The sequence below is a fragment of the Zosterops lateralis genome (assembly GCF_965231275.1).
Source record: "Zosterops lateralis genome assembly, chromosome: 21".
NCBI classification, from domain to species: Eukaryota; Metazoa; Chordata; class Aves; order Passeriformes; family Zosteropidae; genus Zosterops; species Zosterops lateralis.
In genome coordinates this window covers 2,876,171-2,903,571 of record NC_139781.1, presented here as the reverse complement: position 1 = coordinate 2,903,571, position 27,401 = coordinate 2,876,171, and the positions used below count along the sequence as shown (strand labels likewise).

General features: G+C 38.8%; 2 protein-coding genes across 6 annotated transcripts in view; both read left to right on the top strand.

Annotated features, from left to right (window-relative positions):
- MTM1 (myotubularin 1) overlaps positions 1-26,922 on the top strand; it is a 31,701-nt gene extending 4,779 nt beyond the window's left edge. For 3 of the 4 annotated variants that reach the window (XM_083876251.1, XM_083876249.1, XM_083876250.1), the window contains exons 3-16: positions 5,299-5,370; positions 6,267-6,339; positions 7,796-7,890; positions 8,860-8,970; positions 9,307-9,408; positions 9,669-9,752; positions 10,891-11,040; positions 13,472-13,660; positions 16,715-16,900; positions 17,898-18,104; positions 20,014-20,106; positions 20,993-21,106; positions 21,422-21,598; positions 23,827-26,922. In XM_083876251.1, coding sequence (XP_083732377.1) covers positions 5,308-5,370; positions 6,267-6,339; positions 7,796-7,890; positions 8,860-8,970; positions 9,307-9,408; positions 9,669-9,752; positions 10,891-11,040; positions 13,472-13,660; positions 16,715-16,900; positions 17,898-18,104; positions 20,014-20,106; positions 20,993-21,106; positions 21,422-21,598; positions 23,827-23,994 — 1,812 coding nt within the window. In that variant the 5' untranslated portion in view covers positions 5,299-5,307 and the 3' untranslated portion in view covers positions 23,995-26,922. The remainder of the gene's footprint in view (positions 1-5,298; positions 5,371-6,266; positions 6,340-7,795; positions 7,891-8,859; positions 8,971-9,306; positions 9,409-9,668; positions 9,753-10,890; positions 11,041-13,471; positions 13,661-16,714; positions 16,901-17,897; positions 18,105-20,013; positions 20,107-20,992; positions 21,107-21,421; positions 21,599-23,826) is intronic. The other variant, XM_083876252.1, reaches the window with a different exon arrangement.
- A 259-nt stretch (positions 26,923-27,181) lies between these two features.
- The window catches only part of MTMR1 (myotubularin related protein 1), a 35,648-nt gene continuing 35,428 nt past the window's right edge, over positions 27,182-27,401 (top strand). For both annotated transcript variants that reach the window (XM_083876308.1, XM_083876307.1), the window contains exon 1: positions 27,182-27,356. In XM_083876308.1, the coding sequence (XP_083732434.1) occupies positions 27,226-27,356 (131 nt within the window). In that variant the 5' untranslated portion in view covers positions 27,182-27,225. The remainder of the gene's footprint in view (positions 27,357-27,401) is intronic.

Genomic DNA, 27,401 nt, shown 5'->3' with positions numbered 1-27,401 from the left:
CTTTTTTGATAGGACGAGGGTAATGATTTGATGTAAAAGAGGGTCAATTTAGACTAGTTAAATGAAAAAGCTTTTCACAAGGATGGTGGAGACACTGTCACAGGCTGCCCAGACAGGATGCCTCATCCCTGGAAACATTTGGGGTCAGGTTGGACAGGACTCTGAGTGACCTCATCTACTTAAAGATGTCCCTGATTGTTGCAGGACTTATAGAGGTCCCTTCTAGCCCAAGTAGTTTTGATTCTAAATCTCCCCTGCACTGGTATCTTTCACTATTGCAGGAAATGGTTGTTGGGTTTCTATCCTTTGGAAATACATATCAGCAAGTATTTTTCTGGTGCAGGTTTTCTGTGGGGTTTTAGTTGTTTGCATATTTTAACTTTTTTGAAACGGGAATGCTACGCTTTATGCGCCTTCTTTTTTTGTAGCATTGTAACTTTTGAGACATCTGCTGCCTTGTTTTTGTTTTTGAGTATAGTTCCTTTGTGCTAAAATATAACTGGTTAAATGAGCTTGAAAGAGATGCATTTCTGTGGACTTGATTAGTTGGTTGTGGCACTGTTGTCTCACTGTGTTCTGTTTTGTTTGATTAGGGACAGGTGATGTCTGGAAAACTGCCTTTATTGCCTTAGATCTTTCTTGTGTCTTGTTTTGTACCCCTGTATGTCTTTATATCTTATCCTAAAATTAACCTTTAGTAAGATGAATAACTACTCTTGGCTTCATTGGATTAAAGAACTATTTACTAGTGTTAGACATAGCTGGTGCTTATTTTGGTGACTCTGATAACTTAGATGCTGCTGTTGGCATCTAAGACACTTCAAGACTGCTGCCTTTCCATATATATTTAGTACAGGATTTATGTTCTTTTCTGCTTAATAATTAAGGTGAAATACTTTTTTTTTTTTTTTTTTTGCCTTTCTCCTTTGCAGTTTTCCTAGCTAAACTTTGATACTGTCTTAGAAATTCCTAGAGTTCTGTGCTATTCTGCATGTTATTTCTGAAATCCTACATGTTATCTATTATCTTTTCTGTGCAGTTGTGGTTCTGGCAGACGTGCCTTTGGTTTTAGGACTTTGTATTTTATGCTTTTAATTTATAGAGGAAACACAAGGCATTATATTCCTACTGGCTCTGTATGTTGTTACTATGGCAAGGAAAACTCTTACCAGCATAACTTTCAAACATTGCTCTGTGTGTCTCCATTCCCATGAATCCCAGGAAGCACAAGTGTAAATATCATGTTTAATGAAAACACAGATTCCAAGTAGTTTAATTGTTATTGTAAGATCACCAAGCCTCCATTTCTTGATAGTGTTACTATATTAAGTTCTCATGATTTTGACAAAGCTTTGTTTATCAGCTCAAGTTAAATCCAGTAAAATTGCTTTGTCTCCTTGCTGTTCTAGATTCAGGAATGAATGTTCAATTATTGCTAACTGCAGAATATCACGAAGTTGTCTGATTTGTTTTAAATTTGCAGAGTAATTCCCTTTCTGTTCAGCTGCTTACAAGTGTGAGCTTTGTATGGTTAGCAATTTTGTGCAACTCTAGAAATACACACGATTGATACCGGGGAATGAAATGTGCTTGCAGTGGAAAACTACTTGAAAGATTTCTCCCTGTGTGGAAGGACTACTGCTGCTCTGTGATAATGAGAAACTTGTAGCTATTTTAAGACTGTGGTGGAGTATGTTTTTTTTAATTGTTCATGGTAATATTGCTTTGGGTGGCTGCGAGAAGCTGCTTCTACAATTAGACAGATTAAGAAATAATATTAAAGAAAGGAAATATTTAATGTTTGTTTTAAATGTTTTTGAAAACTTTTCTCATGATATGGAGAAGTCCATTTCCTGAAGGGTGTGTCCTTGTTTGATGGGTACTTTTAATGAGAACTTAATCTTGTCTATTGTCTGAAGATCACAGAAACACAATCCAGGTTGGTAGGGACCTCAGGAGGCCTCCAGTTCAACCCTTTGCTCAAAGCTCTCTCTAGCTGGGTCTTAGAAACTTCTGAGGATGAAGAGTGCAGCTTCCTTGGGGCCTGTTTTCACAGCCTGACCGCCTTACAGTCCAAAAGAAGGGGTCTGTTGTTCTTTTTTGCCTGAAATCCAGCTGGAATCCAGTTTGTTTGGATTTCTGTTGTATCTTGTCACTCATCACTTTGAAGGCCCTGGCTCTGCCTTCTCAGCAGCCACCTCAGAGAGAGCAGTGGGCAGCTGTGAGGTCCCACTGAGGCTCTCTCCTCTCCAGGCTGAGCAATTCCCAGCCCCTTCAGCCTCTCACTGCAGGAGGGCAGGTGCTCCATGTTCTGCTCCTCTTGGGAAACCTCAGCTGAACTTGTTGCAATTTATCAAAGCCTGTCTTGTTCTGGGGTCCAAAAATGGACACTGTTCTAAATGTTGTCTAATGAGTGCTCTGTAATTAATTACTAGGACTTAGTTTATTTACTGAAATGTGGGTGGTTATAAATATGCTTATTAGTATTTGGGATTTTTAGGTATGACTGGATTTCAAAGCAAAATATTTTTTTTAGCATTAGTAGTATTTTTCCACTTGCATACTGATGAAATCAACTCACAATAATTTTAGTGAAAATTTTTGATGGATTTAAAAAATACTGTGACAGATAACACCTTATCTTCATTACATATTTATTCAACTTGATTAGCTCTGAATAAGCCTAATTTGCATCACTGAAGCGTTGGAAATGAATCAGAGTAGTTGGTTGCAATTCAAAAGGGAAGTTTTCTATAGAAGTTGAAGTCAGATAATGAATTTATTCTCACTGTAAAATATGTTTAAAGAAATAGGTCTTGGGGAGAATTGGGGGAATCTTAGACAAAGTAAACTTGCATACACAGAAACATAAACATCTGCTGCAAGACCACACACATCTTGTTTGCTTCGAGTGGTCTGGTGGGGTGAAGGGGAGCTCTGTCCTGCTCTCTTTTCAGGTTCCTCAAAGAGATTTTTTTTCTGAGAGCCTGACAGGGTCTCTGCCTATTTCTTTTAACTTTTCTCAATGTGAATTGTAGTCAGTGTTCTGGATTATTTCAGAATCATAACTCACCTCATGCAATGCTACAGTTCAGCCCAAACTTACTGAATGTGCAGTAAGGGGAGGAAATAATACAGAAGGCCAAGGAGCAAACAGAAGGCTTTTGAAACACTTGGTGCTGTTCCCTGTGTGAGCAGCAGGAGTACACTGTGATTGGAGGGCACCAGGAGTGTCCAAACAAGCTTTTGTTTTCCTGAGCTCTGGCAGGGGGCTGGCTCTGAGGTTAGTGCAGGGTCCTGAGTGGGCTCTGCTGGGCTCTTCTGTGGCTGCAGGATCAACACCCAGCTCGGGTGTGCTGGTACCTGCTGCAGTCAGAATTCCCATTTTGCACTGCAGATCTAGCCAGGGTTGTCACATCCTTTAAAAGTCTCTTTTCTAGGACTTGTTTGTGCTCTCTTGTCTCTTGTGGTTGGTGCAGCCTTAATTTAAATTTATATGAGCTCAAATTACTTAGTCTCTGCTGACAGAAAAACTGGGGCTGCTGTGCCTTTGCCTCACCTGGCATTTCTCACTTAAAATATAAAAAAAAAGGACACTTCGTATGGAAAGTTTTTTAAAACAACCTTCTGAGTAAATATGCCTTTTACCTTTATAAAATCTTAAGCTTCTATAAATTGAAGAATCTCATCTGAACAAGTATTGGATGTTGATGAGTTGGCATAGCAATATAGCAGAAGTTGAATCTACCTTTATAGTATGTAAGGTATTGCAAGGAAAGAAAAGCTGTGAAAATATCTTCTCTTAATACTCTATAGTCAAAATATTAGACTCCAGTGTTGCAACAGTATTTCTGTGGTGGGTAGTTTGAAAGGATAATGATTTAATTTTGATTGCTAATGGCTATTCATTGAAATTGTTGACGTTGCAGTAAAAATAGTTCAGGGCCCCTGTTTCAGTGTTTGAAGAAAGTTAAGATAGCTGGAGACCCAGAAGGGAGGCAGTAACCTCTGTGTGCAGGGTCACACAGGCTCTGTGGCATTCAAAAACTTGTTTTCTTCAATTTTTCGACTGAATGTGTGTTCCTTTTTAATGTTGTTTGGTTTTTTGGTTGTTTTTTTTTGGTTTTGGTTTTGGTTTGGTTTTTTTTTGGGGGGGGGGATGTGATTTTTTTACTGATAAGCTGTATCACTGAATATTGCAGTTTGGAACACAATGTCAAGTTTCCTGTGTTCTTAATGAGATATGAATGACTTGGGTAACCTGTAGAACGTCAGGATGTGGTTTTCCATTTTATTCCTGAACAGACACATTCATGTACTGCTAAAATGATGTCAAAACATTTTTCCTCTTGCAGTTTAATGTGTTGCTGTCTCAGGACTGTTGCAGTGTCACTGTCAGCCCAGTGTTACACAGGAGCATGGGCTGCTTTTCATGGTGCAAAGATCTGGCCAAACTTTCCAGTGTTCAGAGGAGAGAGACAGTGCTTTTTAGCAACTACAAATTTGTGCAGTAGAAACAAAGACTGTGAGTCTGTAATCATTCCCCCCCAAACAAACCATCTCTTCAGGACTGCTGTGTGATGTCAGATTGGTTCATAGAGGGAGTAGCGAAAGGGAGGTGTTTTCCCAGTGTTAGTTCTGGAATTCCCTTGTGCAATATTGGGAAATTAAGGTGATGAACCCTCTGTCACACAAGATTCTGTCTTTAATACCATTTAAAAAACAAGGAGAATCCTTTTCCTTTAAATAGATGAAGGTTGTTGGACACTTATTCTTCTGGTGTGCTAACTGGAGCTCCATTTAGGAAGTGGGAGATTATTTTCAAACATAGAAGTACTGTGGAAGTCTGGCTTTTTCTGGTTTTGTTTTTTAAACTTGAACCACTTGGGAGTATTTACATGCTTGTGACTTCAAGAGCCGTGCAATAATACTCCAAATAGGTAGCATTTCATAATATGTGTATGCAGTGACTTAAAACAAGCACTCTAATGTCTGTTTACTGAACTAATACTCATATTCCAACATCTGAATTCCCATTATAGAGCTTGAGTCAGAATATTCCTTATAATAAGACCCAATTGCAAAGCTAGTAATGAATTTCTTGTTAGATTTGGATGTTTTTGAATAGTAACCTTCAATTACAAGGGATTGTGTAATTTTTTGAATTACTAGTAGTGTGCAAAATATTCTTTTTAGTTCTTGATGTCTACCTGTGGACCTCAAAAGTCTAAAATCTCTCCTGGAAATAATCTGTAGCTCAGAGAGGAAGTTTAAGTCTCCAATTTGTTTGCTTGTCAGATACCTGGCATGGCCTCATCATCAACACCTAAATATATTTCAAACTCCTTGGAGAACTCCTCAAGTAAAAGGGTAAGTGTAACTTTTTTCCTGTTATTTCTTTACATCAGAGTTCCCAGAGAGCATTGTCTTGTATATTTGGTTTAAAAAATAAGTACTGAAATGGCTTCTTGAATGTATATACTTATTTTTAGTGCTAAAGTTCTAGTACAGTTAACTGAGATGATTTAAATATCTTTTAGAGTGGATGGGCAAATTATTCTATATCACAGCTAATGAGAGACTCCTTAAAATCAGTTCTAATGTACTTATTCTTATCTGTGCTTTCTACCTTGAAATATTCTGTGGCATTGTTGAAAAGTTTTGGCACTTTGTTTCTGTATTGCAATTGCTACATTATACCTTGTTATGTTTGTCTGGCTCAGTTTTAAGATGTTTATCTAGAGTGAAAAATACATTAAAACAATCTAAATGTCATGCCCCTCTACTTTCTAATGCTGTGCAGCTGAACATGATGTAACCAGGGTGCAACAAAACAGAAACTACCGAATATGGGAAAGTCACAAAAGAGTGGATTGTGTGTGACAGTTGTGACTACATTGCTTAAATAATTTCAGTTGATTTGTTCTTCCAAGCCCAACGTACTTGGAAAATTAAATGCACAAAACTTCCAGAGAATTTACAGTATAGAGGTTTAATTCCAATTTAATATGAATAACTGACTATTCTTTTAGGAGAAAGATTAAAAACTGCTTATATTTCAGATCTGTTCAACCTTTAAGTGTTTCATAGTTGTATTTTAAGACAGTGGTGTGTTCCTGTTTTGGTTCAGTCTGTGAATTTCTACTTTAGCAAGACCTGTTCTTTCCCAAGCAGGAATTACCTTTAAGTTTGGTTGGTTTTATTTTTAATCTAGAACTTGAAATTGTAAATAAACTGTGATGTGCTGCTGTGCTTCTCTTCTTTAGACTCTGAAAGATGGAACTAACTGGGAACAAAATGAAGAAATACCTCGTCTGCCAGGAGAGACCAGAGTTACAGGTATGAAGCTCCAAAGCTGCCTGATGCAGTGATGTTCAGCAGTCTGGCAGATACTTTCATCTTACTGAATCGTGTAATTTGGGCTGGTTTGGACAAAGATTAGGTCATGCTGAAATGTCATGAATTTTTCAATGAAATTGTGAAAAATTCTTTTTATCACTTACCACAAATAATTGTGAAGTGTTTAAAATCTTAGTTTCTACACATGGCAGATCTTCCCATATAAAGAAATTGCAAGTTGTGTCCTAATTGTATCTAAGATTAAGCAGCACATGTTGAGTGGTGAGGGCTCCTCCAAGCTTTCTGAAGTCAGGAGAATTCTGTGTTCCACCCACCGTGCATTGATACCTTGTGGAGTGGTGTGGAATCTAAGCCTAAATGTGAATTCCCAAAGTACCATCTTAGGCTTCCTTGACACAAGAGGGCATGAACAGGGATTCTCTGCTCTTGCTGGCCTTTACATACAGAAATGCTGTAGCATGGGGGAGAATAATGTACTGTGTAGTTTTCTTTTCTTGATGAGGCTCTTCCTGAAATGGAAGTCTTTGCTGGGGTCTGTCTTTTACTGGTGCAGCTTCTCCTCCCCTATGCCCAGATTTGTTGGGTGGATTTGTAAACAAGGTCAGCTCAGTTGAAAGCAAAGTGGTGATTCAGAGGAAGTAGTTCTGTTTTTAATGAAGAAGGTGTGAGGGAGAGAGTGTGTGACTAAGATGGATGTATGATGTGATCCTTATGGAAATCCTCTGTGCTTTGAGGCACTGCACTGGAATAGGGCACTTTTTGTGGAAGGCAGATCAATAGATTGGGCTAAAGAAATGAGTGGACAGGAAGAAATAAATGGAAGTCTTTAATTTCATGGTTGGACTCAATGATCTGAGATATCTTTTCCAGTCTTAACAATTCTGTGATTCTGCTTGCATTGCTTCACTTAAATCTTTTTGAGTAGTATGTGTTAGTGTTCTGTTACTGTCTTTGCTGAAACACTACTGATGGCCCTACTCTGATTGCCTCAAATTGAAATGTAGTGTTTCTCTGCAGCATGGTGAGTTCCCTAAACACTCTACAACCGGAACTACTACTTCGTAGAGAATTGTTTACAGAATGGTGTAACAGTATCCACAATGTATTTGTTCTGGGATGTGAATACACTGATACAGTAATAAGAGTACTCCATGTTCTGTGTCCTGCCCTCTCCTGTGTAGTGCTGAGAAAGAAAACACAAATATAACTAGGGAAGGCTGCTGAAATCTGTGCAGTTAATTTGGACAGGTTTAGTATATGAGTCTTTCACATTTTCTTCATAATTCAAGTAGATAAAACTCAGATGTATTACTTTCTAAATTCACTCACCTCTGAGTACAGCTCTCATTTTATTTTACTGCTACTTAAGTGATACTGTCCTTAGCTCTCATTTTGTCTTTTCACAATCTTTTAAGAAACACTACATTTCTTACAGACAAGGATGTTATTTATATGTGTCCATTTAATGGCCCTGTTAAAGGAAGAGTGTACATCACCAACTACAGGCTGTACCTAAGAAGTGTGGAAAATGTGAGTAAAATGCCACAATTACTTCATGGAATGAGTTGGCTTTAAACTCCCTTCCGTTCACCCCTTCTGCCTTTGATTTATTTTGTGGCCAGTTCATTTGTTTTAGTTTTGGCACACATATGCTTGTGGAATTGCATGAGAGGCTTTTTGCTTGAAATAGTCTGTAATGCTTGTAATACCTATATCTTAATTCTGTAATGACTACATAGTAATTGCCACTGAGAAATCCTTATAAAAATGTAAGTTCTTTAAAGTTAAATGTGTTGTAAAAGTGTGTTTTTTGCCTGGTAAAATTACAGTTTTATCACTTACACTGAACTGATAGCTTTATCAGAGCTTTTTTGATGGCTGTTCCCTTTACACTTAATCTGTGATAGATGAAGGGCAGCAACTAATGATGTTCAATAGTTCTTAAAATGGCTGTCAGTAAATCAAGACTTTGATTGTCCTTGCTGTTAGAAGAGAAAAATACTTTGATCAGTAAAACCTTATGTGGGTAGGGGAGTGGTCTTGTGTTTGATAAGCAGACATGGAAGAGAGTAAAATGTGCTTGTGATCTCTTTCATAATATTTTTTTTAAAAAAAAACAAGGATTTTGGACTGTTGAACTGATGGCTTTCTGGCTATAGCTAACTGTTCTAGTAATGTCTTTTTTTCCTTTAGTTCTGCTTTATGCTATATATCAGTAAAGCAGTATTAGCAAGCAGGGGCAATCAGTATGTAGCAGTTTTCCCTGCATACTGAATAAGACATGAAATATTTTTGTGGCATGTTAAACTGGATGATGCTCAAGCACAGAGTGACTGTACAGACTTCATAGCATGCTGGGAGAGGAGACTCCAAGGCAGAAACATGTTTTTGTTTCCTGTATGTATTTCATGTATGCTTTCTATTCTGGAATGCACAAGAATATTTTGCTTGAGTCCTCTTTTCACATTAATCTTTTCCTTACTCAAACTTTTCTTGCAGGATCCAGTTGTGATACTGAATGTTCCTTTGGGTGTAATTTCAAGGATTGAAAAAATGGGAGGAGCTTCAAGCAGAGGAGAGAACTCTTATGGATTAGATATAACCTGTAAAGTAAGACTTTCCAGTAATTCAGTAGGAAATGAAATCTAGAGGGTATTTTTCCTCACTGATTACCTATTTATAGGAAGGGAAAAGTACATGCTTATAGAGAAATTTAAAAAGAGCTTTTTGAAACTGGACAGCACACAGAGTGTGGTACTACTTTATTGGTCCAATTCTTATACTCTATTCTATTTTATGGGGTAAGAAATAAAACTGAACATTCACAAGGGTTTGAGGTGTGTTACAGGCAGATTCTAAATCATGTTTAGTGTCTAATATAGCACTTGTACAGAGAAAAGCATCTTACAGCTTTGGTTCCCCTAACAGATAATGGTTTTGTTTTAGGATATGAGGAATTTACGGTTTGCATTAAAACAAGAAGGGCACAGTAGAAGAGATATATTTGAAGTCCTCACAAAATATGCTTTTCCCCAGTCACATAATATGGTAAGTTACATCATTTCTATTGCTGAGTTGTATTAATGCAGAGTTCTTGCCAATTAACTTTGCCTGTGGGTGCTGGTGCTGAGCTGAGTGTTGAACACAGCCCAGCAACAACATACACCAGGTATAAGTGGACAGAGTAGGGCTGGCATGGAGCAGCCAGTCCTATTTTATAGAGAGCATTAGGGTATAACTGATGATGAGCCCTCATATTTGCCATTTTCAGTCAGAGTTTGGTGTAATAATTCCTTTATATCTTACAGCTTTTTTTTGCCTTTGTAAATGAAGAAAAATTTCCTGAAAATGGATGGATGGTGTATAACCCCATGTCTGAATACAGGAGACAGGTGAGTTATTACAGTTGCCGTTGTTTGGTGCTTTCGCATCTCCCAACTTGCATAGAGGAATTACTGTTTGTACATTTCTCTTATCAGCTGTTGGGAGAGGATGGAATTGCAACTTGAAGAAAAGTAAAGAAAAGAAATAAAACACTTGAGCCTTTAAAAAAAAACTAGAATGTCACAGGAAGGTAATCTTTGCTCTTTGAAGGAAATTATTGATGCCTCTTACAATATGCCACTGCTAAGTGAGCACAAGTGGGGAGAATGTGCCAAATATGTAACTATAGTGTCCTAAACATAGATTGGATTTGTTTTTCTTCCCAAAATGAAGTGGGAGGGGGAAAAAAGCAGCTTGTTTTAGAAACAACATTGCTTTAGAGAAATGACAGGTGTCTATCAGTATTCTTCCTTGCTCTTTGTGATCTTGGAAAAGCGTCAATGAAAGAGGATGATTTCATTTTAAAATGTCTGTTAGATAAATAAAGTATGACATTAAAAAAATTAAATAGCAAACAATAAGAACTTCCATAATTTTTTTTACCCTCCATAGTTTTTTTGGTTCATGCTTTAGAAGCCTAAGACCCAAAAAAGGTTAAACCCCCACAAACCCCACTGTGCCTGTGTGGAAGATTTATCAGTATTTCTCCTGGAAATGTCTTACTGGTCAGGGTGCAACTAGGAATTGTTCTTTCTCAATAAGAAAGTTACCCTAAATCTTACTTTTAACCTGATAGTAGTATCAGGCTACAGGGAAGAAAGGTTATAGTGAGGCTTCTTCCCCCACATCTCTTCACCAGGGAAGGTGGAAAAGCAGAGCTTTAGGGAAGGAGAGAAGGTAATTTTCTTTCCTCAACCCCACAGTTAAAGAAATACATCTCCTAGTTTCAGTCATTGTTTTTAAACTTACTATGAGGCTAGAATTGTGTGCATAGGGGTATGAGGTGGCTCTGCAGCTGTTTAAGGCTGTGAATCCATCTGCAATGAACTGGTTAGTGTGGTCTTATAATCTTTTTTGCTTCTATTGCTTTGAAACGGTACTTAGTTCAATTGTTGCCACGTGGCCACAATGCCATGTAAAATTCAGGGGCAGAATTATAACTTGTTCAGCCAAAACCATGTTGACTAACTTGATTTTACATTTCAGGGGCTGCCTAACGAGCGGTGGCGAGTGACTTTCATTAACGAGCACTATGGGCTGTGTGACACGTACCCCTCGCTCCTGGTCGTGCCATACAATGCCACAGATGAGGATCTCAAGAAAGTCGCTGCCTTCAGGTCCCGAAATAGGATCCCAGTGAGTATTGGCTGATGGAACTTGGCTGATGATGTAGTCTGGGCCTGATACTTCTGGGTCTGAGAGATTTTAGCCTGCTAGAAGCTGCTAACTTTTACCCAAGGAAAAATTTCTCAAGAAAGATTCTTCTCAAAACAATCTTGGCAAACAACTCTCCTTTCTCAAAACAGTCTTTTTCCAAGTGGCGTTTTGCTGTTTCTCTGGTTTAACCAATGGGATCAGAGAGGTGTCGTTCCTATTCACCAACCATGTTAAGTCTGTATGGGAACACCTTATAAAAGATAGTAAGAATTAGACAATAAAAGCCTTTTTTCTGTGCTCATTGCCTTCTGAAATATTTGTAGTCTCTCATCTTTCTTTCATGTTCTACAACAACAGTGTGGCTGGTTCAAAGTTGCATCCAAACAACTTCTTGCTGAACATGATGCAGGGGATGCTTTTTTTTGGAAATGGTTAATGGTTATTGTCACTATAGGACACAAAAAGAACGTCACACACACAGGTCGTCAGGGCAAAAAGAGAGAAATTTATTTTTCTACTTGGGTTTATATAGATTTTGGACAATGACCGTGGATTGGAGGATGAAGGTTGCCACCTCTCCAACTACATTGATCAAACTAGAACTCCATCAATTGTCTCTCCTCCAGAGAGGAATGTAAACATCACTTTGTTTACATGAAAATCTGTGAGAAACTCCACTACAAAAATGTGAACAGGTCAGGGCAACAGTTATGGCAAAATAGTTTTGATTGGCTGTTGGTTTTCACTGCTTGAAACTGGTGTTTTGGTCAAACCACTTTTCTGTTTTTCCCCCATAGCAATCACCCATGATGGCTTCATTGGTTTTAACTTGACTTGCCCAGTAACAATGGGCCAGTTTCCCTGAATGAGGAATGAGCCTCACACTGCCATATGCATTGGTTACTATTGCTGAATGCCCATAAAAAAGTAATCAGAAATGTCCTGCAAGCAAACCACATGGCATTTAAACATAGTTCCACTGCTCAGTCCTAAAATAAGACCTCATGCATAGTCTCTTTAGTGAGTTCTTGGGCTTTTTCATCTGTAGAGTAAGAGAAACCCATTTGACTTCTTGAGTTTCTGTAATGAAGATTCTATGAGGTAAGAGAATTTCTATGTATCAGCTCTTTACAGCACTATAGAAAATTCTAATTTCTATCCCAATACTTGTTTTAACTGATATTTCTCTTTGGCAAACTTGGAAGATGTGCTGAATTCTTAGACAGTATCAGAAAGCTCCCTTGAATCTCAGTTTCAAACAGATGCACTGCTCAATATGACAAATATTTATTAGATATGGTATTTACTGACAGACTGTCTATAATTATATGTACACACATTTATCTGTATACTATATAGTGTGTATAGAATACGTATGTGTGATGTATAGCCTGTGCATATAGTTCTAATAACACAGTGTCATCCCTGTCGCCTCAAAATTCATGACAGGCCTCTTGGTATGCCTGTAGAGTGAGAGTAATTTCCTTGGTAATAGTAATTTTATTAAAATAGTAATTTTAAATAGTAATTTCATTCTTGTCAAGAAATAGCTACTCATCCTCACCCCCACCAATGGCAGATCTCGTTTCTGATCTACACCTCAAGAATGAGCACTTTTTGAGGATTGGATTTTGGGGGTTTTTTTGTTTGAACTCTGATCTTCTTTCACTTTGTAACCCCCAACTTTCAGAGTGGGTAAGGATACTGTTTCTTAAAGTTTTTCAACAGTGAATTTGCATATTTTGGCTGCTTCTTGGGTTTCTTGCTTATCTTTAATCTCTGGCACTGCATCTGTTCCCTGGGCAGCTCAGTGTCTTTTGTGGCAAGTCCTCTCTGGCTCAGAACAACAAAGACAGCATGTGCTTCGCTCCAGTGCTTCCTCTTTGTAAAGAGGGCTGGGGAACAAAATGTGCTTTAAAGAGAAGAGAAAACATGCAAGATTCTGCAGAAAGGTTCAACTTCCCTTCCTTATCCAAAAAAAGGGAAAAGTTGTTTTTGTAGAATTGGAGCATCTTAGTCACCATTTCTACAATGAGTTCATTCTCCTGAGTTGTTTTTTAGTTTCAGCAGAGATTGCTGTGTTTGTTATTAGTTTACCTTTCAGGTTGTTTGTGTAACCTAAGACTTGTAGGAAAATATTAAAATACATTGGATTATATAGATAAGTATGATTTCAGTAAGCATTAAATATATAAGAACTCTTTTGAAGATTATTATTAAATTTTATGAGACTAGAAGCAGTTGAGATGTCAAGGGATTATACTTTGAAAAAATAAAAAGAAAGGTGTTAATTTTCATACTGTGTATTTTAAAGAACACAGTTTTAAGTTTTAAGGTTTGGTTGGTTTTTTGTTTTTTTTTTTTTTAATTAAAAAGAGTTTCCTGTGCTGTGTGTTTGCCCCGTGACCAGGTTCTCTCCTGGATCCATCCAGAGACCCAGGCTGTCATCATGCGCTGCAGTCAGCCCCTGGTAGGAATGAGTGGCAAGAGGAATAAAGATGATGAAAGGTACCTCGATGTCATCAGAGAGGCCAACGGGCAGATCTCCAAACTGACCATCTATGATGCCAGGCCCAATGTCAATGCAGTTGCAAACAAGGTAAACAGATGCTTCTAATGTCTTATTTTTGAAAGGAATCAGGAGGAGACTTACTTTGAAGTTTTCTGTGAGGAGGTTTTGGGGAATAGTAGTAATCTTAATATAGATAAATTTATATAATCAATTACTGAGACACAAGGCCATGAAAGGACAGGAGTGTCTAAGGTAGGTCTGCAAGCAGAGTTTCAGGACCATATGTGGATTTCCAGACACACTACCATGTCTGTTCTCAGCCAAGCACAGATCTTAGCATGGGGCTGAAGCTGGGCATGACTCCAGTCTGCACTGGGAGGTAGCTGTAGGCTGGGCTGTGGGGCATGTCCCCTGTTGGAATGACAGGCCACCTCTGTGCAACCTTCAGATCCTCTGGGAAAAATGCATCCTAGAAAAGATGCGTGCATAAAGCCAAGCTCACTGACAAGCATCCTTTGTTTGGATCTTCCTAACCATGACATGGACTACTTCAGACCTATCCTGGCATCCAGCAAATAAAGAAAAAGTGATAAATAATTTAATTTGGGTGCTAGCACTCTAAACAGCAGTATGGGTATAATCTTGGATACCCTGGTACCTGTTCTTCCCCAGGTGTTGTAGTTGGTAAGTACAGAAACATGGTTTTTACTGGGTGACTGTTTTGTTATCTGTGATCAAAACCTAAATGGGATCAGAATCATATACCAGGCCAGACTGGAACAGCCTGGATCTTGAAGAATTGTCTCTAACTTCCAGGAAGAAAAGGTGTGCCTGTGGATTTTCTTCTCTGCTCCCCTGTCAACTCTGTTGAGGATTAGATTATTTAGGCAAGCTCAGATAATGCCAGCACACTGTGTCAGTGTTGTTTTTGGCATGGAGCACAGTATACATGGAGGTGCTCCATCTCTATATGCAAAAAGCATGTTAGGGAGTGGTGCTGAAGGAGACAGGTTTGATGCTTTTGTCATTCACAAGAGAATGTGCCACACCTGGGGATAGTCCCTTAGTCATGGAACTTCAAACACAAATGAAGGGGACTTGTCTTCAGTACTAACTAGTGGAAGTGTGTGTCTGCACAGCAAAGAGCATGAGAACTGAGCTCACAATAGGGTTTGAGACCTGAGTGAAATGATAAGTGTGCTTATCTGGAGAGGAGGAATTCTACTTTCCCAATAGTTTTGTGGAACACCAGAGTCTTCATCAGTGTTTGTGCTGAAGGGAATACAAAATGTTAAAACCTGTTTGCATCTAAGAGGTTTATGTGTAACAAATGTTAAGTTGCTTTCAAGAATAACAATAATAATTCAAGGGGGACAATAATACTGGTAGTCTGTGCAAGTTAGGGACACATATTTGTACCTGCGCAGTCTCCTTCTCTGTAACACGGAATGTAGCTTGTTAAGCTTTGCCACTGTGTTTGTGTTTATAGCACACATTCTTTCAGAGCCTATCCTAGGGGCTGTTTTAACCTGATGGTTTGTATTTTGAAGGTCTGCCTCAATTGTTTGCATTTGACTGTGCAAATCCCATTATCCGCTGCACACTGAATTTTTATGGGTGGACAAAACATGTAATCTTTCTGTTTGGCTTGTGGAAAGATTGTCAATTACATCTTTGAAACAAATGGGGCAAAAAATTGAGTTTGTCCAAGAACTGCAGAAAATATTTAAGGTAATGTCTTATATGCAAACTTGATATGTACATGTTTTAATTAGCCCCTCATATGTCTAAATATGCAATGCTCAATCAGAGCAGTAGGCACAGTAGGGTACATTTCTTGGTCTGAGGGAGAATGACCTAAAAAGTGCAAATCAGCTTGGAACAGCACTGAAAATATTTTGTGAACAGCTGTGAAGATTTGTCTAAGCAAAATATTGGGCTGTGCTACTCGTGCATTGCCATGTTCCATGTACATCAGTCAAGGCACAGTCAGGAGCTTCAGCAGCCCTGATGCTGAAATTGCAATCATTCCTCACAAAGACTTCAGAATACTCAAAGAGAAAAATACACTCATTGCTTCTTTCACTGCAGAGCCTAGCAGCTCTGATAATAACCTATGTCTGAGAAGAAGAGAGAGAGCACAGAGTGGAGATCCTGTGCTGCTGCACAGCAGTGTAGGTCGCACTCATGGGGAAAAGCTACACAGTGCTTTATGCTCCTGTCTGATGTACAGCTGGTGGCTGCAATGGCATGTAAAGGCAAAATTTATTTATCCAAATTTATGGCATGTTTTTGCTGTCTGCAGGTAATGCTGCAATTTTGCAGCTCTCTGAGCTTGGGGGAGCCGATGTTAAGTCTGAAGAAAAGGAGGCTCAGGGGGCACCTTATCACTTTATACAACTGCCTGAAAGGAGGTTGTAGCCAGGTGGGAGTCAGTCTCTTCTCCCAAGTAACAAGTGATGGGGCAAGAGGAAACGGCCTCAAGTTGCACCAGGGGAGATTTAGATTGGAGATCATGAAAATTTTATTTGTGGAAAGGCTGTCCAGGGAAGTGGTTGAATCACTGTCCCTGGAAGTATTTAAAAGATGTGGCACTTGAGGGTGTGGTTTAGTGGTGGGCCTGGCACTGCTGGATTAATGGTTGGAGTCAATGATGTTAAAGACCTTTTCCAACCCAAACAATTTCATGTTTTTCTTTGGAAAGTCTCATTGGTGGCATTGTGCTCTAAAATACGTGTGCGTTTTCTGCTTCCTTTTGTGACCAGGCACATCCTCTGCAGTGGTGGTGGTTGAAATATTTTGAAAGAGCAGCAGAACAGACACTTTAATTATGTGGCTCCTTAATAGCTTAACAGTCTAAATACATGTTCAGTCTTTAGCACTAAAATTTCATTTTAGAAAAGTTAGTTTAAAGTAAACTTTAATGTTATTGTTAATTTACTTATTAGAGACAGAATCTAAGACGCTTGAACATAATTTTTAAATTAAAGATATTCTTAACTGAACTCTTAAATTTAAATTTATTTGGCCAAACATTTTATCACTTTTGTCTACTTCCATGTCAGATGACTTCATTCCTTTCTTTTCTGTTGAAAGGAGTATCTATATGACTAAAGTTAATTTCAGATCTCTCGTTTGTAGGCAACTGGGGGAGGATATGAAGGTGAAGATGCATATCCCAATGCAGAACTTTTCTTCTTGGACATTCACAATATTCACGTCATGCGGGAGTCTTTGAAGAAGCTGAAGGACATTGTTTATCCTAATGTGGAGGAATCACATTGGTTGTCAAGTCTGGAATCAACCCATTGGTTAGAACATATAAAGGTAACTTTTCCTTGATTGTTTGTCCAAATCTATCATATCATACTTGCTTTCATTGCTAAGCTTTGAAGCAGTCCTAGAACACATCAAACTACTTGGACTACAAAAACAACATCCCTGAGTGTTGGCTGTTTTAGCCAACTAATCTTAAGAGTATGTTCTGAGACTCATAACTAAGCAACAGTACATGACATTGAATATTTGTTGCCTCAAGTTAAGAGTCTTTAGTAGAGGAATCCTTTCTTTGATTGGCTTTACATCTGTGAGAACTGATTTATTTTGGTTTCTTGCAATACAGGCCTGCAGATGATTGTCATTGTGAAATATTAGTAAATACTTTAGTTGTCAGTGTGTATGTGACTTTTTTTTTGTGAATTATGGTTTTGTAAATAAATTTTGTAAATTCATTTTTAAATTTTGTAGTTTTTGTCTGGTAGCACAAATAAAATACTTAAGCTGGTAATTTACCAATGTTCTTACTAGTTGACCTTTGAATCTTTTGCCTCAAGTACAGTTGTGGAAAAGTAATTAGAGTATTATGTAATGAATCCTACTTAATAAAATTTTCATCTTAATTTAATATTTGGAAAATAAGTATATTAGAAGGTTGCAAGCTCTTTTTTCCAACATCTGAGATAATTCAGTCATTTAGTTCAAAGAAAGGAGTCAAATGAAATAACACTGAATTTTTACAGAGTATGTCCTATGGTAAATCCCCTCTTTCTTTGAAAAAGAAGCTTATGTTCTTTGGTTTATCAAGGTTACTGTTTCCTGCCCCGTTTTTTAAGAATTTGCTGTGAGATGAATTTGATCTTACTAAGGGATTAGGGAACCAATCTGTTTCTCTATTTTTATGCAAGAAATTCACTTGATCTCCTAGAAAATTCTTCTCCAATTAACTACGCTGCTCTTTTAATGCGAGCAGCATTAATTCAGATACAAAGAAATCAACTTAGCATTGTGATTTGAGCAGAACTAATCTGTGTGTTGTGTTTGGCAGCTGGTGCTGACAGGAGCCATCCAGGTGGCAGACAAGGTGTCCTCGGGCCGCAGCTCGGTGCTGGTTCACTGCAGCGACGGCTGGGACCGCACGGCCCAGCTCACCTCCCTGGCCATGCTCATGCTGGACAGCTACTACAGAACCATTGAGGGCTTCGAAGTCCTGGTGCAGAAGGAGTGGATAGGCTTTGGACACAAGTTTGCATCAGTAAGAATCAGAAGATAATTGTGCAGTGTTAACTTTCTGAAAAGCTTGATGTGTTAAACTGCTCGCTTTGCATCAGCGTTTGATAATTCCTTTCATTGTTTTTGAATTTAGATTTGAAACGTTTCCAGGTAAACTGAGCAGAACTTTTGGGTTTGGACCTGTTTGATCAATATTTTTCTTGGTATTCTTTCTCTGAGAACTCATATTTTTGTCCTTTGCATCATTTTAAAAGCATACAATTGCTAGGGTCATTGTGATTGTTGAGTAAAGAAAATAAGAGGGCAGAAAAATGGTGTCCTCTCAAATTCTTCAGCTGAAGATCAGATGAAGCTGGGACATGAGATTCTCTGTCGCTCTTTCTTTGGACTGTTTTGACTGTCACAAGAAGCAGATGAATGAGTCTGGCCAGTGTCTTCTAAGTGAGATATTGTGTGCTGATTCCAAAGTATTCTAAACTTGTCATAACAGCTCCCAAGAGGCTGTCACTGGTAGTGCTGGCTGTACTTATGTTCAGTTGCCTTCTGGGCAGAAGGTTAGAAGCTCAGAAGGTTAAGCAGTTGCTTCCATAGCAAGTCCTTAATATTTCACAGGTATGTGAATCATTTTCTCGGAAAATTTGCAGAATATTCTGAGGAAGAGACCCTGTTCATTCTGTTTGTGTTAGAAAGCTTTTCAGAGCCTTAGTGGAACTTTTTTCTAAATGTGGCAGCTAACCATTTAACCAGGAAATCGGTATGAGGAACCTGGAGGAGCAGATTAGGTTGCCAGGGAGACTGCTGTTACTTACTATAAACATTACAACAATGTTGCTTGTTGGTGCTGGAACTTGTCATTGGCAGTAAGAAGTTTCTACAACTTCAGTAGAAGTTACTTGCATGGGTATTTTGTGCCTAATGGAATATTCTCAGACATATATGACTCTTAATGGTTAACAAGTACTTCAGACCATGAAAACTGAAGAGCAAGGAAGCCAATTTGGTTTTCTTCTTTATAGCCCTTTTTAGTCATTTGTTACTGTTGACTGAGTTCAGCTGCAGTCCCTCATCTCCCCCCCATTCAATTCTATTATTTTAAACTATTTTGCAAGCCATTGTGCAGAGTAGTGTGCTGCTCGTATGATTTTTCATGTCCTTGAGGCATTAAGCTTGCTATCTTACAGGCAGATAGACAATATCTTAGGTCAACACACCTGCTTTTCTTTTGTCTCCTCCAGCAAGTACATTCAAACAATTATGGAATGAATAGAAACTCTTTTTCCCTGAATCTCTTACAGTTATCAGCTATCAAATGCAGAAAGGAAGTAAACAGCTTTTATCAAGTCTACTTTTTGTCTGTGGGGCAAATTCCTTTGATTGTTACTTTGGGCACCTCAGAATAAGGGGCTCACCCAAACTTTAACAATCTGTTAATTTGTGTCAAGAACATGAATTTTTTTTTTGCTCTTGTTCATGTTTGCCTACTATCTCAGGGTGAATGTTAAGGTTCAAGTGTAGAGGAGAAGATGATTATATGTGAATAATTTGATGATTGAGATCCTGCAGTGGCTTAAAATAAAAGTATGCAACTTGGCTTTTGACAGACTTACCATGTAAATATAGTTCAGAATTTATCTTGATTATTTGTTAAGCAATGGATGCTTCAACAGTTCTGCTTGTCTGATAATCAGCAGGGTTTTATAACAGGACCAGTTATCAGTTAGGATTTTTTTTTTCAGACATCTTTGAACAGCTTTGCAGTATTTTTCTGTATCTGAATCTCTCCTCCTTGGTGCAGCAATTAATTTTGAAATTATAACAGTGGGGTGCTTTATTGCAAAAGAATGAATGCTCTAGTACAAAATAAGAAACCTTGTCTGTTGCCATAAAATAGCGTATTTCAGTTAACAGGAGGCTGCTTTGATTCATTTCAGAGAATAGGCCACGGAGATAAAAATCATGCTGATGCAGACAGATCACCCATCTTCCTCCAGTTTATTGATTGTGTGTGGCAGATGTCTAAACAGGTATGTTGTGGCCTTCTTCAGAAGGTAACAGTGTGAAGAGATTACTGAATTAAAACCCTACATCTTTATTTGTTTGAAAAAAGTATTTGAAGAGGACAGCATAGCCCCCTCCTCTGACCTGCAGTAAAAAAGAGTGTATTTACTTCTTGAAAATGATATACAGGCTATGGTTATGTTGCTGGACATGGCACTGGCTGTGCAGGCATGGCTGGTGTTCCTGGATTTGGGATTCTGACACATCCTGAGGGATGTTTCATACCCAGCAGAAAGCTGCTACAGCAATTGCACCCAGCTCTCTTAAAGGGGTCTACTGTTTTGTTTGACCATTTTGTGAAGCTGTCCCTTAAACTGCAGGGGCACATGTTTGTCAAGGCTTAAAAAGGAAGCCAGGGAGCTTTTGAGTGCTGTAATTTATACATTGTAATGTCAGTAAGTAATGAAAAAAAGCAGTGAACTTAGTCCATTTAGGGCTAAGGATCACAACCTTTGTCTGCGTGGTGCTGCACTGTAAGAGTGCACTGAAGAGATCTTATTTTGTCTTGCTAGTAAGTGTGTGTGTATAAAAACCATGTATTTTATTATTCTTATAAATTAAAGGTAGGTAGAACATTTTAAGAGATTTTTCAGTGGCTAGTTTGAGAAAGCTCAACACCTTGTGTCATTGGAATACTTAGTCCACTATAAAGTACATAGAAGTATTACCTTAATAATATTACCTTAATAATTATTTAAATTATTATAATTATTTAAATAATTATTTAAATAAAAAAATTATTTGTAGATGTATCCACACTTCTAAACTCTACCTTTAGCCTTTTAACCAGAGCATGTGCCTATCCCTCTGCATTTTCCATGTAAATAATGAGTTTGTCTTTCCTGATTTTAGTTTCCTACGGCCTTTGAATTCAATGAGCAGTTCCTGATTACAATCCTGGATCACTTGTACAGTTGCCGGTTTGGCACTTTCCTGTATAACAGCGAGTTGCTCAGAGAAAAAGAGGTTGGTCAGACTCCTGATTGTGTCATTGCATTGCTTTCTTTACTCTAGGTGACTGCAAAAATTTTGGTTGGATTGTGTTTTGTTATAGACCTTGCAGACAGTGATCTAGAACTGGCTTTTTTTCTCATAGAGTAGTGCCATGCAGTCACTAAAATACTTGTCAAGCACTGGGTTTGGAATCTTTCTAGTACAGTAATGTCTTATACATCTAAGTAAACCAGAAGTGTACTGATTTTAGAATGCAACAGTGGCTTCTATGATGGATGTCTCAATTTTATGTGAATATTTACTGTTCTTATTTCGATTTCATTTTAGAAAGTGACTGAGAAAACGTTATCATTATGGTCTTTGATAAACAGTGAAAAATCAAAATACACCAACCCTTTTTATAGTAAGGAGCTGAATCGAGCACTCTATCCAGTAGCCAGCATGAGGCATTTGGAGCTCTGGGTCAATTACTACATCAGGTGGAACCCAAGGATTCGGCAACAAGTAAGTCAATTCTCTGTAACGTGCAAACAATGCTGTTAGACATTGGAGACAAGGATTTTGTGCCGTAACTGACTTGTACAACAGTGCCTGTAATCTGTTCAGGTTTTTAATGTTAAATTTGTAAAGATGGAAAGCAAAAAGTAAAAGTAATTATTGTAGTTCTCTCTTAGCTCATTGAACTTATATCCCTGTTTAGTAGCAAGTCATCCTTGAGCTCTTTCTGGCCCTTTTTCTTGGACACATATCTAAGGACATTTGATGCTGCTAAATCCTGAGTGACAGTGCTTAGAAATGGGGCTTGCTGATCCCTGAAGAGTTGAGGCATTAGCAACACAAACACAGTTGCATTTGCTTGCTCTTTCTCCTTTTGCTGAGAGAGAGTATGAAACAATTTATGAATGAAATGACCTGTTGAGTCCTTTCTCTTTCAAATCTATATGTATTGATGGTAAGATTTCATTTTTTTTAATGTAACATTGATGACCCAGCATTGTTTGCACTGTGGATGAAACCTGTTACCAGAAATTATCCAAGTGGATCAGATTGGATGTCCAGAAAAGCTTTTATCAGATGACACATAGTTCAGTTCTGTCATTTTAATCCATGTGGACACTCAGTGTGTTACAGGCTTGCTGGAAATCTCAGCCATGTGGCACATAAAGATTGTGTACAGAGACTTTTTTGTCCTTTCCAACAGCTTGTGAAGATTTGAGTAGAAGAAGATAGAGGAGCAATTTGTTTGACAGAAGCAGTCTTCACAGTCTAGCCCTTTGAATGTGTCAGTAGTTTTCAAGCAATATACTTCCTTTTCCACAGCTGATCTCCTGTATTATTTTACAGTACTTTAGAGGCTTCAGGAAAGTTTGCTACGGCTTTTTACAAGTACATTACCTATTGGAATTGAAAGTTCTGGTTTTAAAGCTTTTGTTGCTTGTTGTGAAAGATGAGGGTGTTTTGCAAAAGGTGAATATAAAGATTTATTTTAGAAAGTGAAGGATTATAAGGCATGCAGATTAGCTGTAGCTATATTTAAAAATGCAGTTTTCCATTATTTGGGAGAGCTTTTTGGCAGGAATTTCTCCTTAGAAATGCAAACCCAAGTGACAGTATTCCATGCTGCTACTACTGGTCCCTCACTTTCACCATTTTTGTACACAAAATGCAACCTTTTTTTTCTGCACATGAAATTTTTTAAGCAACTGAATAATGAACATGACCATGTGACATAAATCTTTTTTTTTAATGACCTTTCTTAGTGCAATCCCTTAGAAGTATGTTCTGCTAGCAGAACTATTATCCTACATCACCAGTCATCTTAGTACCCACATTCAGCATCGATCCAACTTCCAGAGGTGCCCTCAGCATTCATCACAATCCTCATATGTGTGCACAGTGAGTGGTGCACCTCAGAGTGCTGGTTGAACTGGTTTGGAACTGGGGAGGTGTTTCACCATTTGCTGCTGAAACTCCACTGCTGATAGCTTTAAATTACAGGCCAGTTAACTGAAACAGCAACAACCTCTAGGCAGGTTTATTCAGCTGAAGGGAATTTTAGGCTTTCCCTCTGCTTTGGGCATTTGTAATAGTTTTCCATTTGTTTCATTGCTCTGAAAAGGAATTTAAGCTCATAGTGGAAATAGTTAAAAGGCTCTTTTATGAGTAATCTCCTGAAAGCCAGAGCAATTGATTTTAAACACATGCAAGTTGACTTAGAGAATTCACTTTAAAAGTTTAATTTGTTTATTTACACTAAGTTGAAGATTTACTATTGAAAACTCAAGTAAATTTCATCAGTGAGAGAAGTTATTTAAGCTGAAGACATGGATCTTAATCTGATCAGTGTAGCCAAAATAATCTGGCTAAACACTGAGTTTTAGGGAAGATGCTGAGACATTTGGCTTCTGGACTCTAAAACCTTTTAGTAAGTCAAGAAAAAAGCTTTGGTCAAAGTATACGAGTAACTATCTTGCACACAATATTAGCTAACAAGAAAATAAAATCCATATCCAGGGAGTGGTGGCCAATTTTACTGAGTTAGGACAAATGATTCTGTGCAAAGATTGCCTTTGGGGGAGACAGCTGGAAGGCAGAGGGCTCTCAGGTTGCAGCAATGAGTATTTGTGTTTAGCTATGACTTGCTCCACCTTGCCAGGAAGCCCCAGAGACTGGAGCAGCCTGTGTAGAGTAGTGGGAGTGAAGTGCCAAGACTAACACAGATCTCTTCCCAGCAGCCAAACCCTGTGGAGCAGCGTTACATGGAGCTCCTGGCCTTGCGCGATGATTATATCAGGAGACTTGAAGAGCTTCAGATCACAAATAATTCTAAGATATCCAATTCATCAGCCTCATCAACATCTCCCTCACAAATGGTGTCCCAAGTACAAACACATTTTTGAAGAAAATGTTGGCTTCTTTCTATACTGTAATAGCAAGTGGTGCTTAACATAGAATCTATAGCATAAAGAGGAATATTCTAATGCCTTATATTAGACTGTCCTAACACAAATTGTTTTAGACTGTCTTCATTTGAGAAGGACTTCAAAACAAACCCAACTCTTGGATTATGTGCCTTTCAGAACCTGTGGACTGGGAACATTATTGATCAACTCATAGCTGTGGAGGGCTTTAAGAGTTATTTTGGTAGGTCTGGTACAATTGAAAGGAAATCGATTTATTGTTTTCAGAAGAATGCTTTAATTTATTACATTTTAGGTCATGTTTCTGTAAGGAAATTCATGCTCAGTCTTACCTGTCGTGAATAAACATAATAATGGCAATAGGAATATTCACATTGTATAAAATTAGGTCTGTATTCCTGTTAGGAATATGTTAGAATTTATTTTTCTCTCATGAACCTCACTATTGCAAGATGTCAGAAAGGAGTGTTGAAAACTTTCTGATTACCTGAGAACTCCAAATTTTCCGTTTTTTAAATAAACAGAAATATGGAAGGCATTTCACTGATATGCTTCTAAATAAAAAATTCAAACAGCTCAGTAGATATCAGAATAAAAGAAACTTTTTTATTATAAATTCATTTATTTTTTAAAACAAATGAAAGTTGTACTGGATTCTGACAAGTTCTGTTTGGGCTAGCTGTTCAGCACTAGTACAAATTATCACTGTGGACAGTATTGGTTCTTTGAATTAATACAGAATTAAATTCCAAAAGGAAGTTTTTATAATTAAAAACAGAACCATAGAGAAATTGCTTAAATACCCAGCAATAGCCATAGTATTAAAGCTTCTGTTTGTCTTCTAAAAAATAAATGTGCCTGTTTAAAGGAGCTTTTATACCAAAGTAGACAAAAAATCTCAGTTATAAATAATTTTGAAAACTTGTACATTTATACTTTACTGTTTAATTTAACTCCTATTCAGCAAATTTATTCTAAAGTATTTAAGGGGCTTCGGTTTTGCATATAATGTGTGCACTTATATTGAACATTCAAGTGAGCTCTAGTTTCAAGCCTACCTTTCAGAGGCTTTTTGTAAATCTTTAATTTGTTCCTTTCAGGTATTTTTTTAAATAGTTGCAAGCATTTCTTATGACAGCACAAACTTTGCTCTTGATATTTAATTCAAATTTTGCATATTCTCAGAAGTTTAATGATATTTAGGCAATCCAGGAAATACTGCAAATCAGGATCTGTAAAGGACTCTAATATTGTTATTTTAAAGGAGATATTTTAATGCTTGAGGCTTGTCATTGTAAATTATTGTACATGTGGTGAGTTTTGGTCTGCAAGATATAATAGGATTATATATAAATTAAGTTTTGTGTAAGTGTATATAATATAGTTTATTAGAAATTCTGCAAGTTTATAAAGTGTAAATATTTTGCATATGAAAGCTAAATTTAAAGGTATAGTTCCATGAAAGAAGTCAAAGTTTAGAGGACATTGAGTATTTAAAACAGTATTTTTTCAAAGGAATAAAAATATACCGCCTCTGGATTTAATTCAGTCTATGCACTGAGTTGCACTATGTTTTCAGGGAAGTTCAGAGCATACAGCATGTATGTTCTAAATACACAGAATGATATGACTTTTGTCCTCTAAATTTCATTCTCCCATCTATGCTTTCCTGTATGTGTATCCAAAATAACAATGTTGTCCCCCAATCTTGACTTGTTAAGGTAAGATCCATTACATCAGATAAATGAAGAAGGATACTCAGTTGTTCATGAGGTACTTTACATTTTGAAAGCTATGCATACTCTGGTATACTTCTACTTAATTGTGGTTTATTAAAAAAAGAACAGCAACCCTATTTTTATTAGAATATTTAAAGTTTCTGTATTTGAGTTTACCATGTTGGTGACGTTTCTGAGTGAAAAAGTTCTGAAAATCTAATAGTTTTTACTGTATAAACACTACATGATAACCTTTTACATTTGGGAAAGTGTAATATAATGAATGAAAAGGATCTTTTTTTGCACTTACTTCATTACATATTACTTTGTATTACTCTTCAGCTGAATTTGTCTTTGAAGCTCTCTAACATGGCTCTGTGTGGGCTTGGAAATTTTCAAGTCAGCAGATAAGATACATGTTTTAATTGTTTTTACATATGAGACCAACATAAAGGAGATTTTAATCTAATATGTTCTGGAAAATACTACTTGTGAATGTAGGCATACAAACTTATCAATGCTAAGAAAACAAAGCTTCCCCCATAACTGGGTGCTCTGGGCTGTCGTTGTGCACAGACCTCTGTGCACACTGCAGCCCGTTCCCTGCCAGGAGCACACTTGGGGAAGCTTCTGAGGGTCGCGGAGATGAAACTTTGCAGGCGCTGAGTGCCTTTTCTAGGAGGGGTGAAAAAGCAGAGCTGGGGTGTCAGCATCCCCAGCAATGAATGCCCAACATCCCATAAGGAATGTCCGTCTTGGAATGCTAGTTTAGGGGTTTTATGCTCTTCCTTACACGGACATGAGGAGAATAAGCTAGGTTTTGTGCTGGGCTTCTGTTACTTATTTAGACAGAGTATTTGTTGAATGCCGCCTTTATTTGCTCATGCCTTACCCTTCCCCCAGCATCACTGTCACGGCTGTACCCAAGACATGACTTGTGTGCTACCTCCTGATGTATTGTTAACCTCTGCCTTGAGTTCAGGTGGTGTGTCGCAGCGAGCATTCTGTCCCGCATGAGAAAACACGACGTGTAACAGCGCAGGACTCTTCCCGCTTCCTCACTAACCGTATCAGCCGCTCTCCCCGGACCCCGCGGGGCTGCTCTGGAGCCGGGCCCTCCGTCTCCGGCGCCCATCATCCGTCTGCCGTGTATGTGCGGGGAGGGGGAAATAAAGATGTCAGTGCTCAACTCTCTGCCTCCACCATCCCTATTTCCTGGCGCGCCGGCCGTGTGTCTGTCTGGGTGCCGGGGCCGCGATGGGCGGCGGGCGGGAGCTGCCCCGGCCCTCCCTCCCCTCCCTCCCTGAGCCCGGCTGGGCCTCGCCGCCCGCCCGCCCACTCTGCCGGCGCGGGGGCCGCTGGGAACGCGCGGCCGCCAGGTGACAGCGCTCGGCGCCGCCGGGGCCCCAGCGGGCCGGGCTCGGGCGGCCGGGCCGGGGCGCCGCGGACAGGGCGGGAGTCCGCCCGCCATCTCCCCGGCGCGGCCGGAACCATGGAGCGGGCGGCGGCGGCCGCGGGGCCGGCGGTGGAGGGCGGCGGCGTGAGCCGGAGAGCCGTGCGGGCGGGGGGCGCCGCGGCGGCGGGCGCGGGGTCGCGGCAGCCCAGCACCGAGACCCTGGACAGGTGAGCGGGGACGGCCCGGGCGGCGGGAGAGGGAGGGGGCGCCGC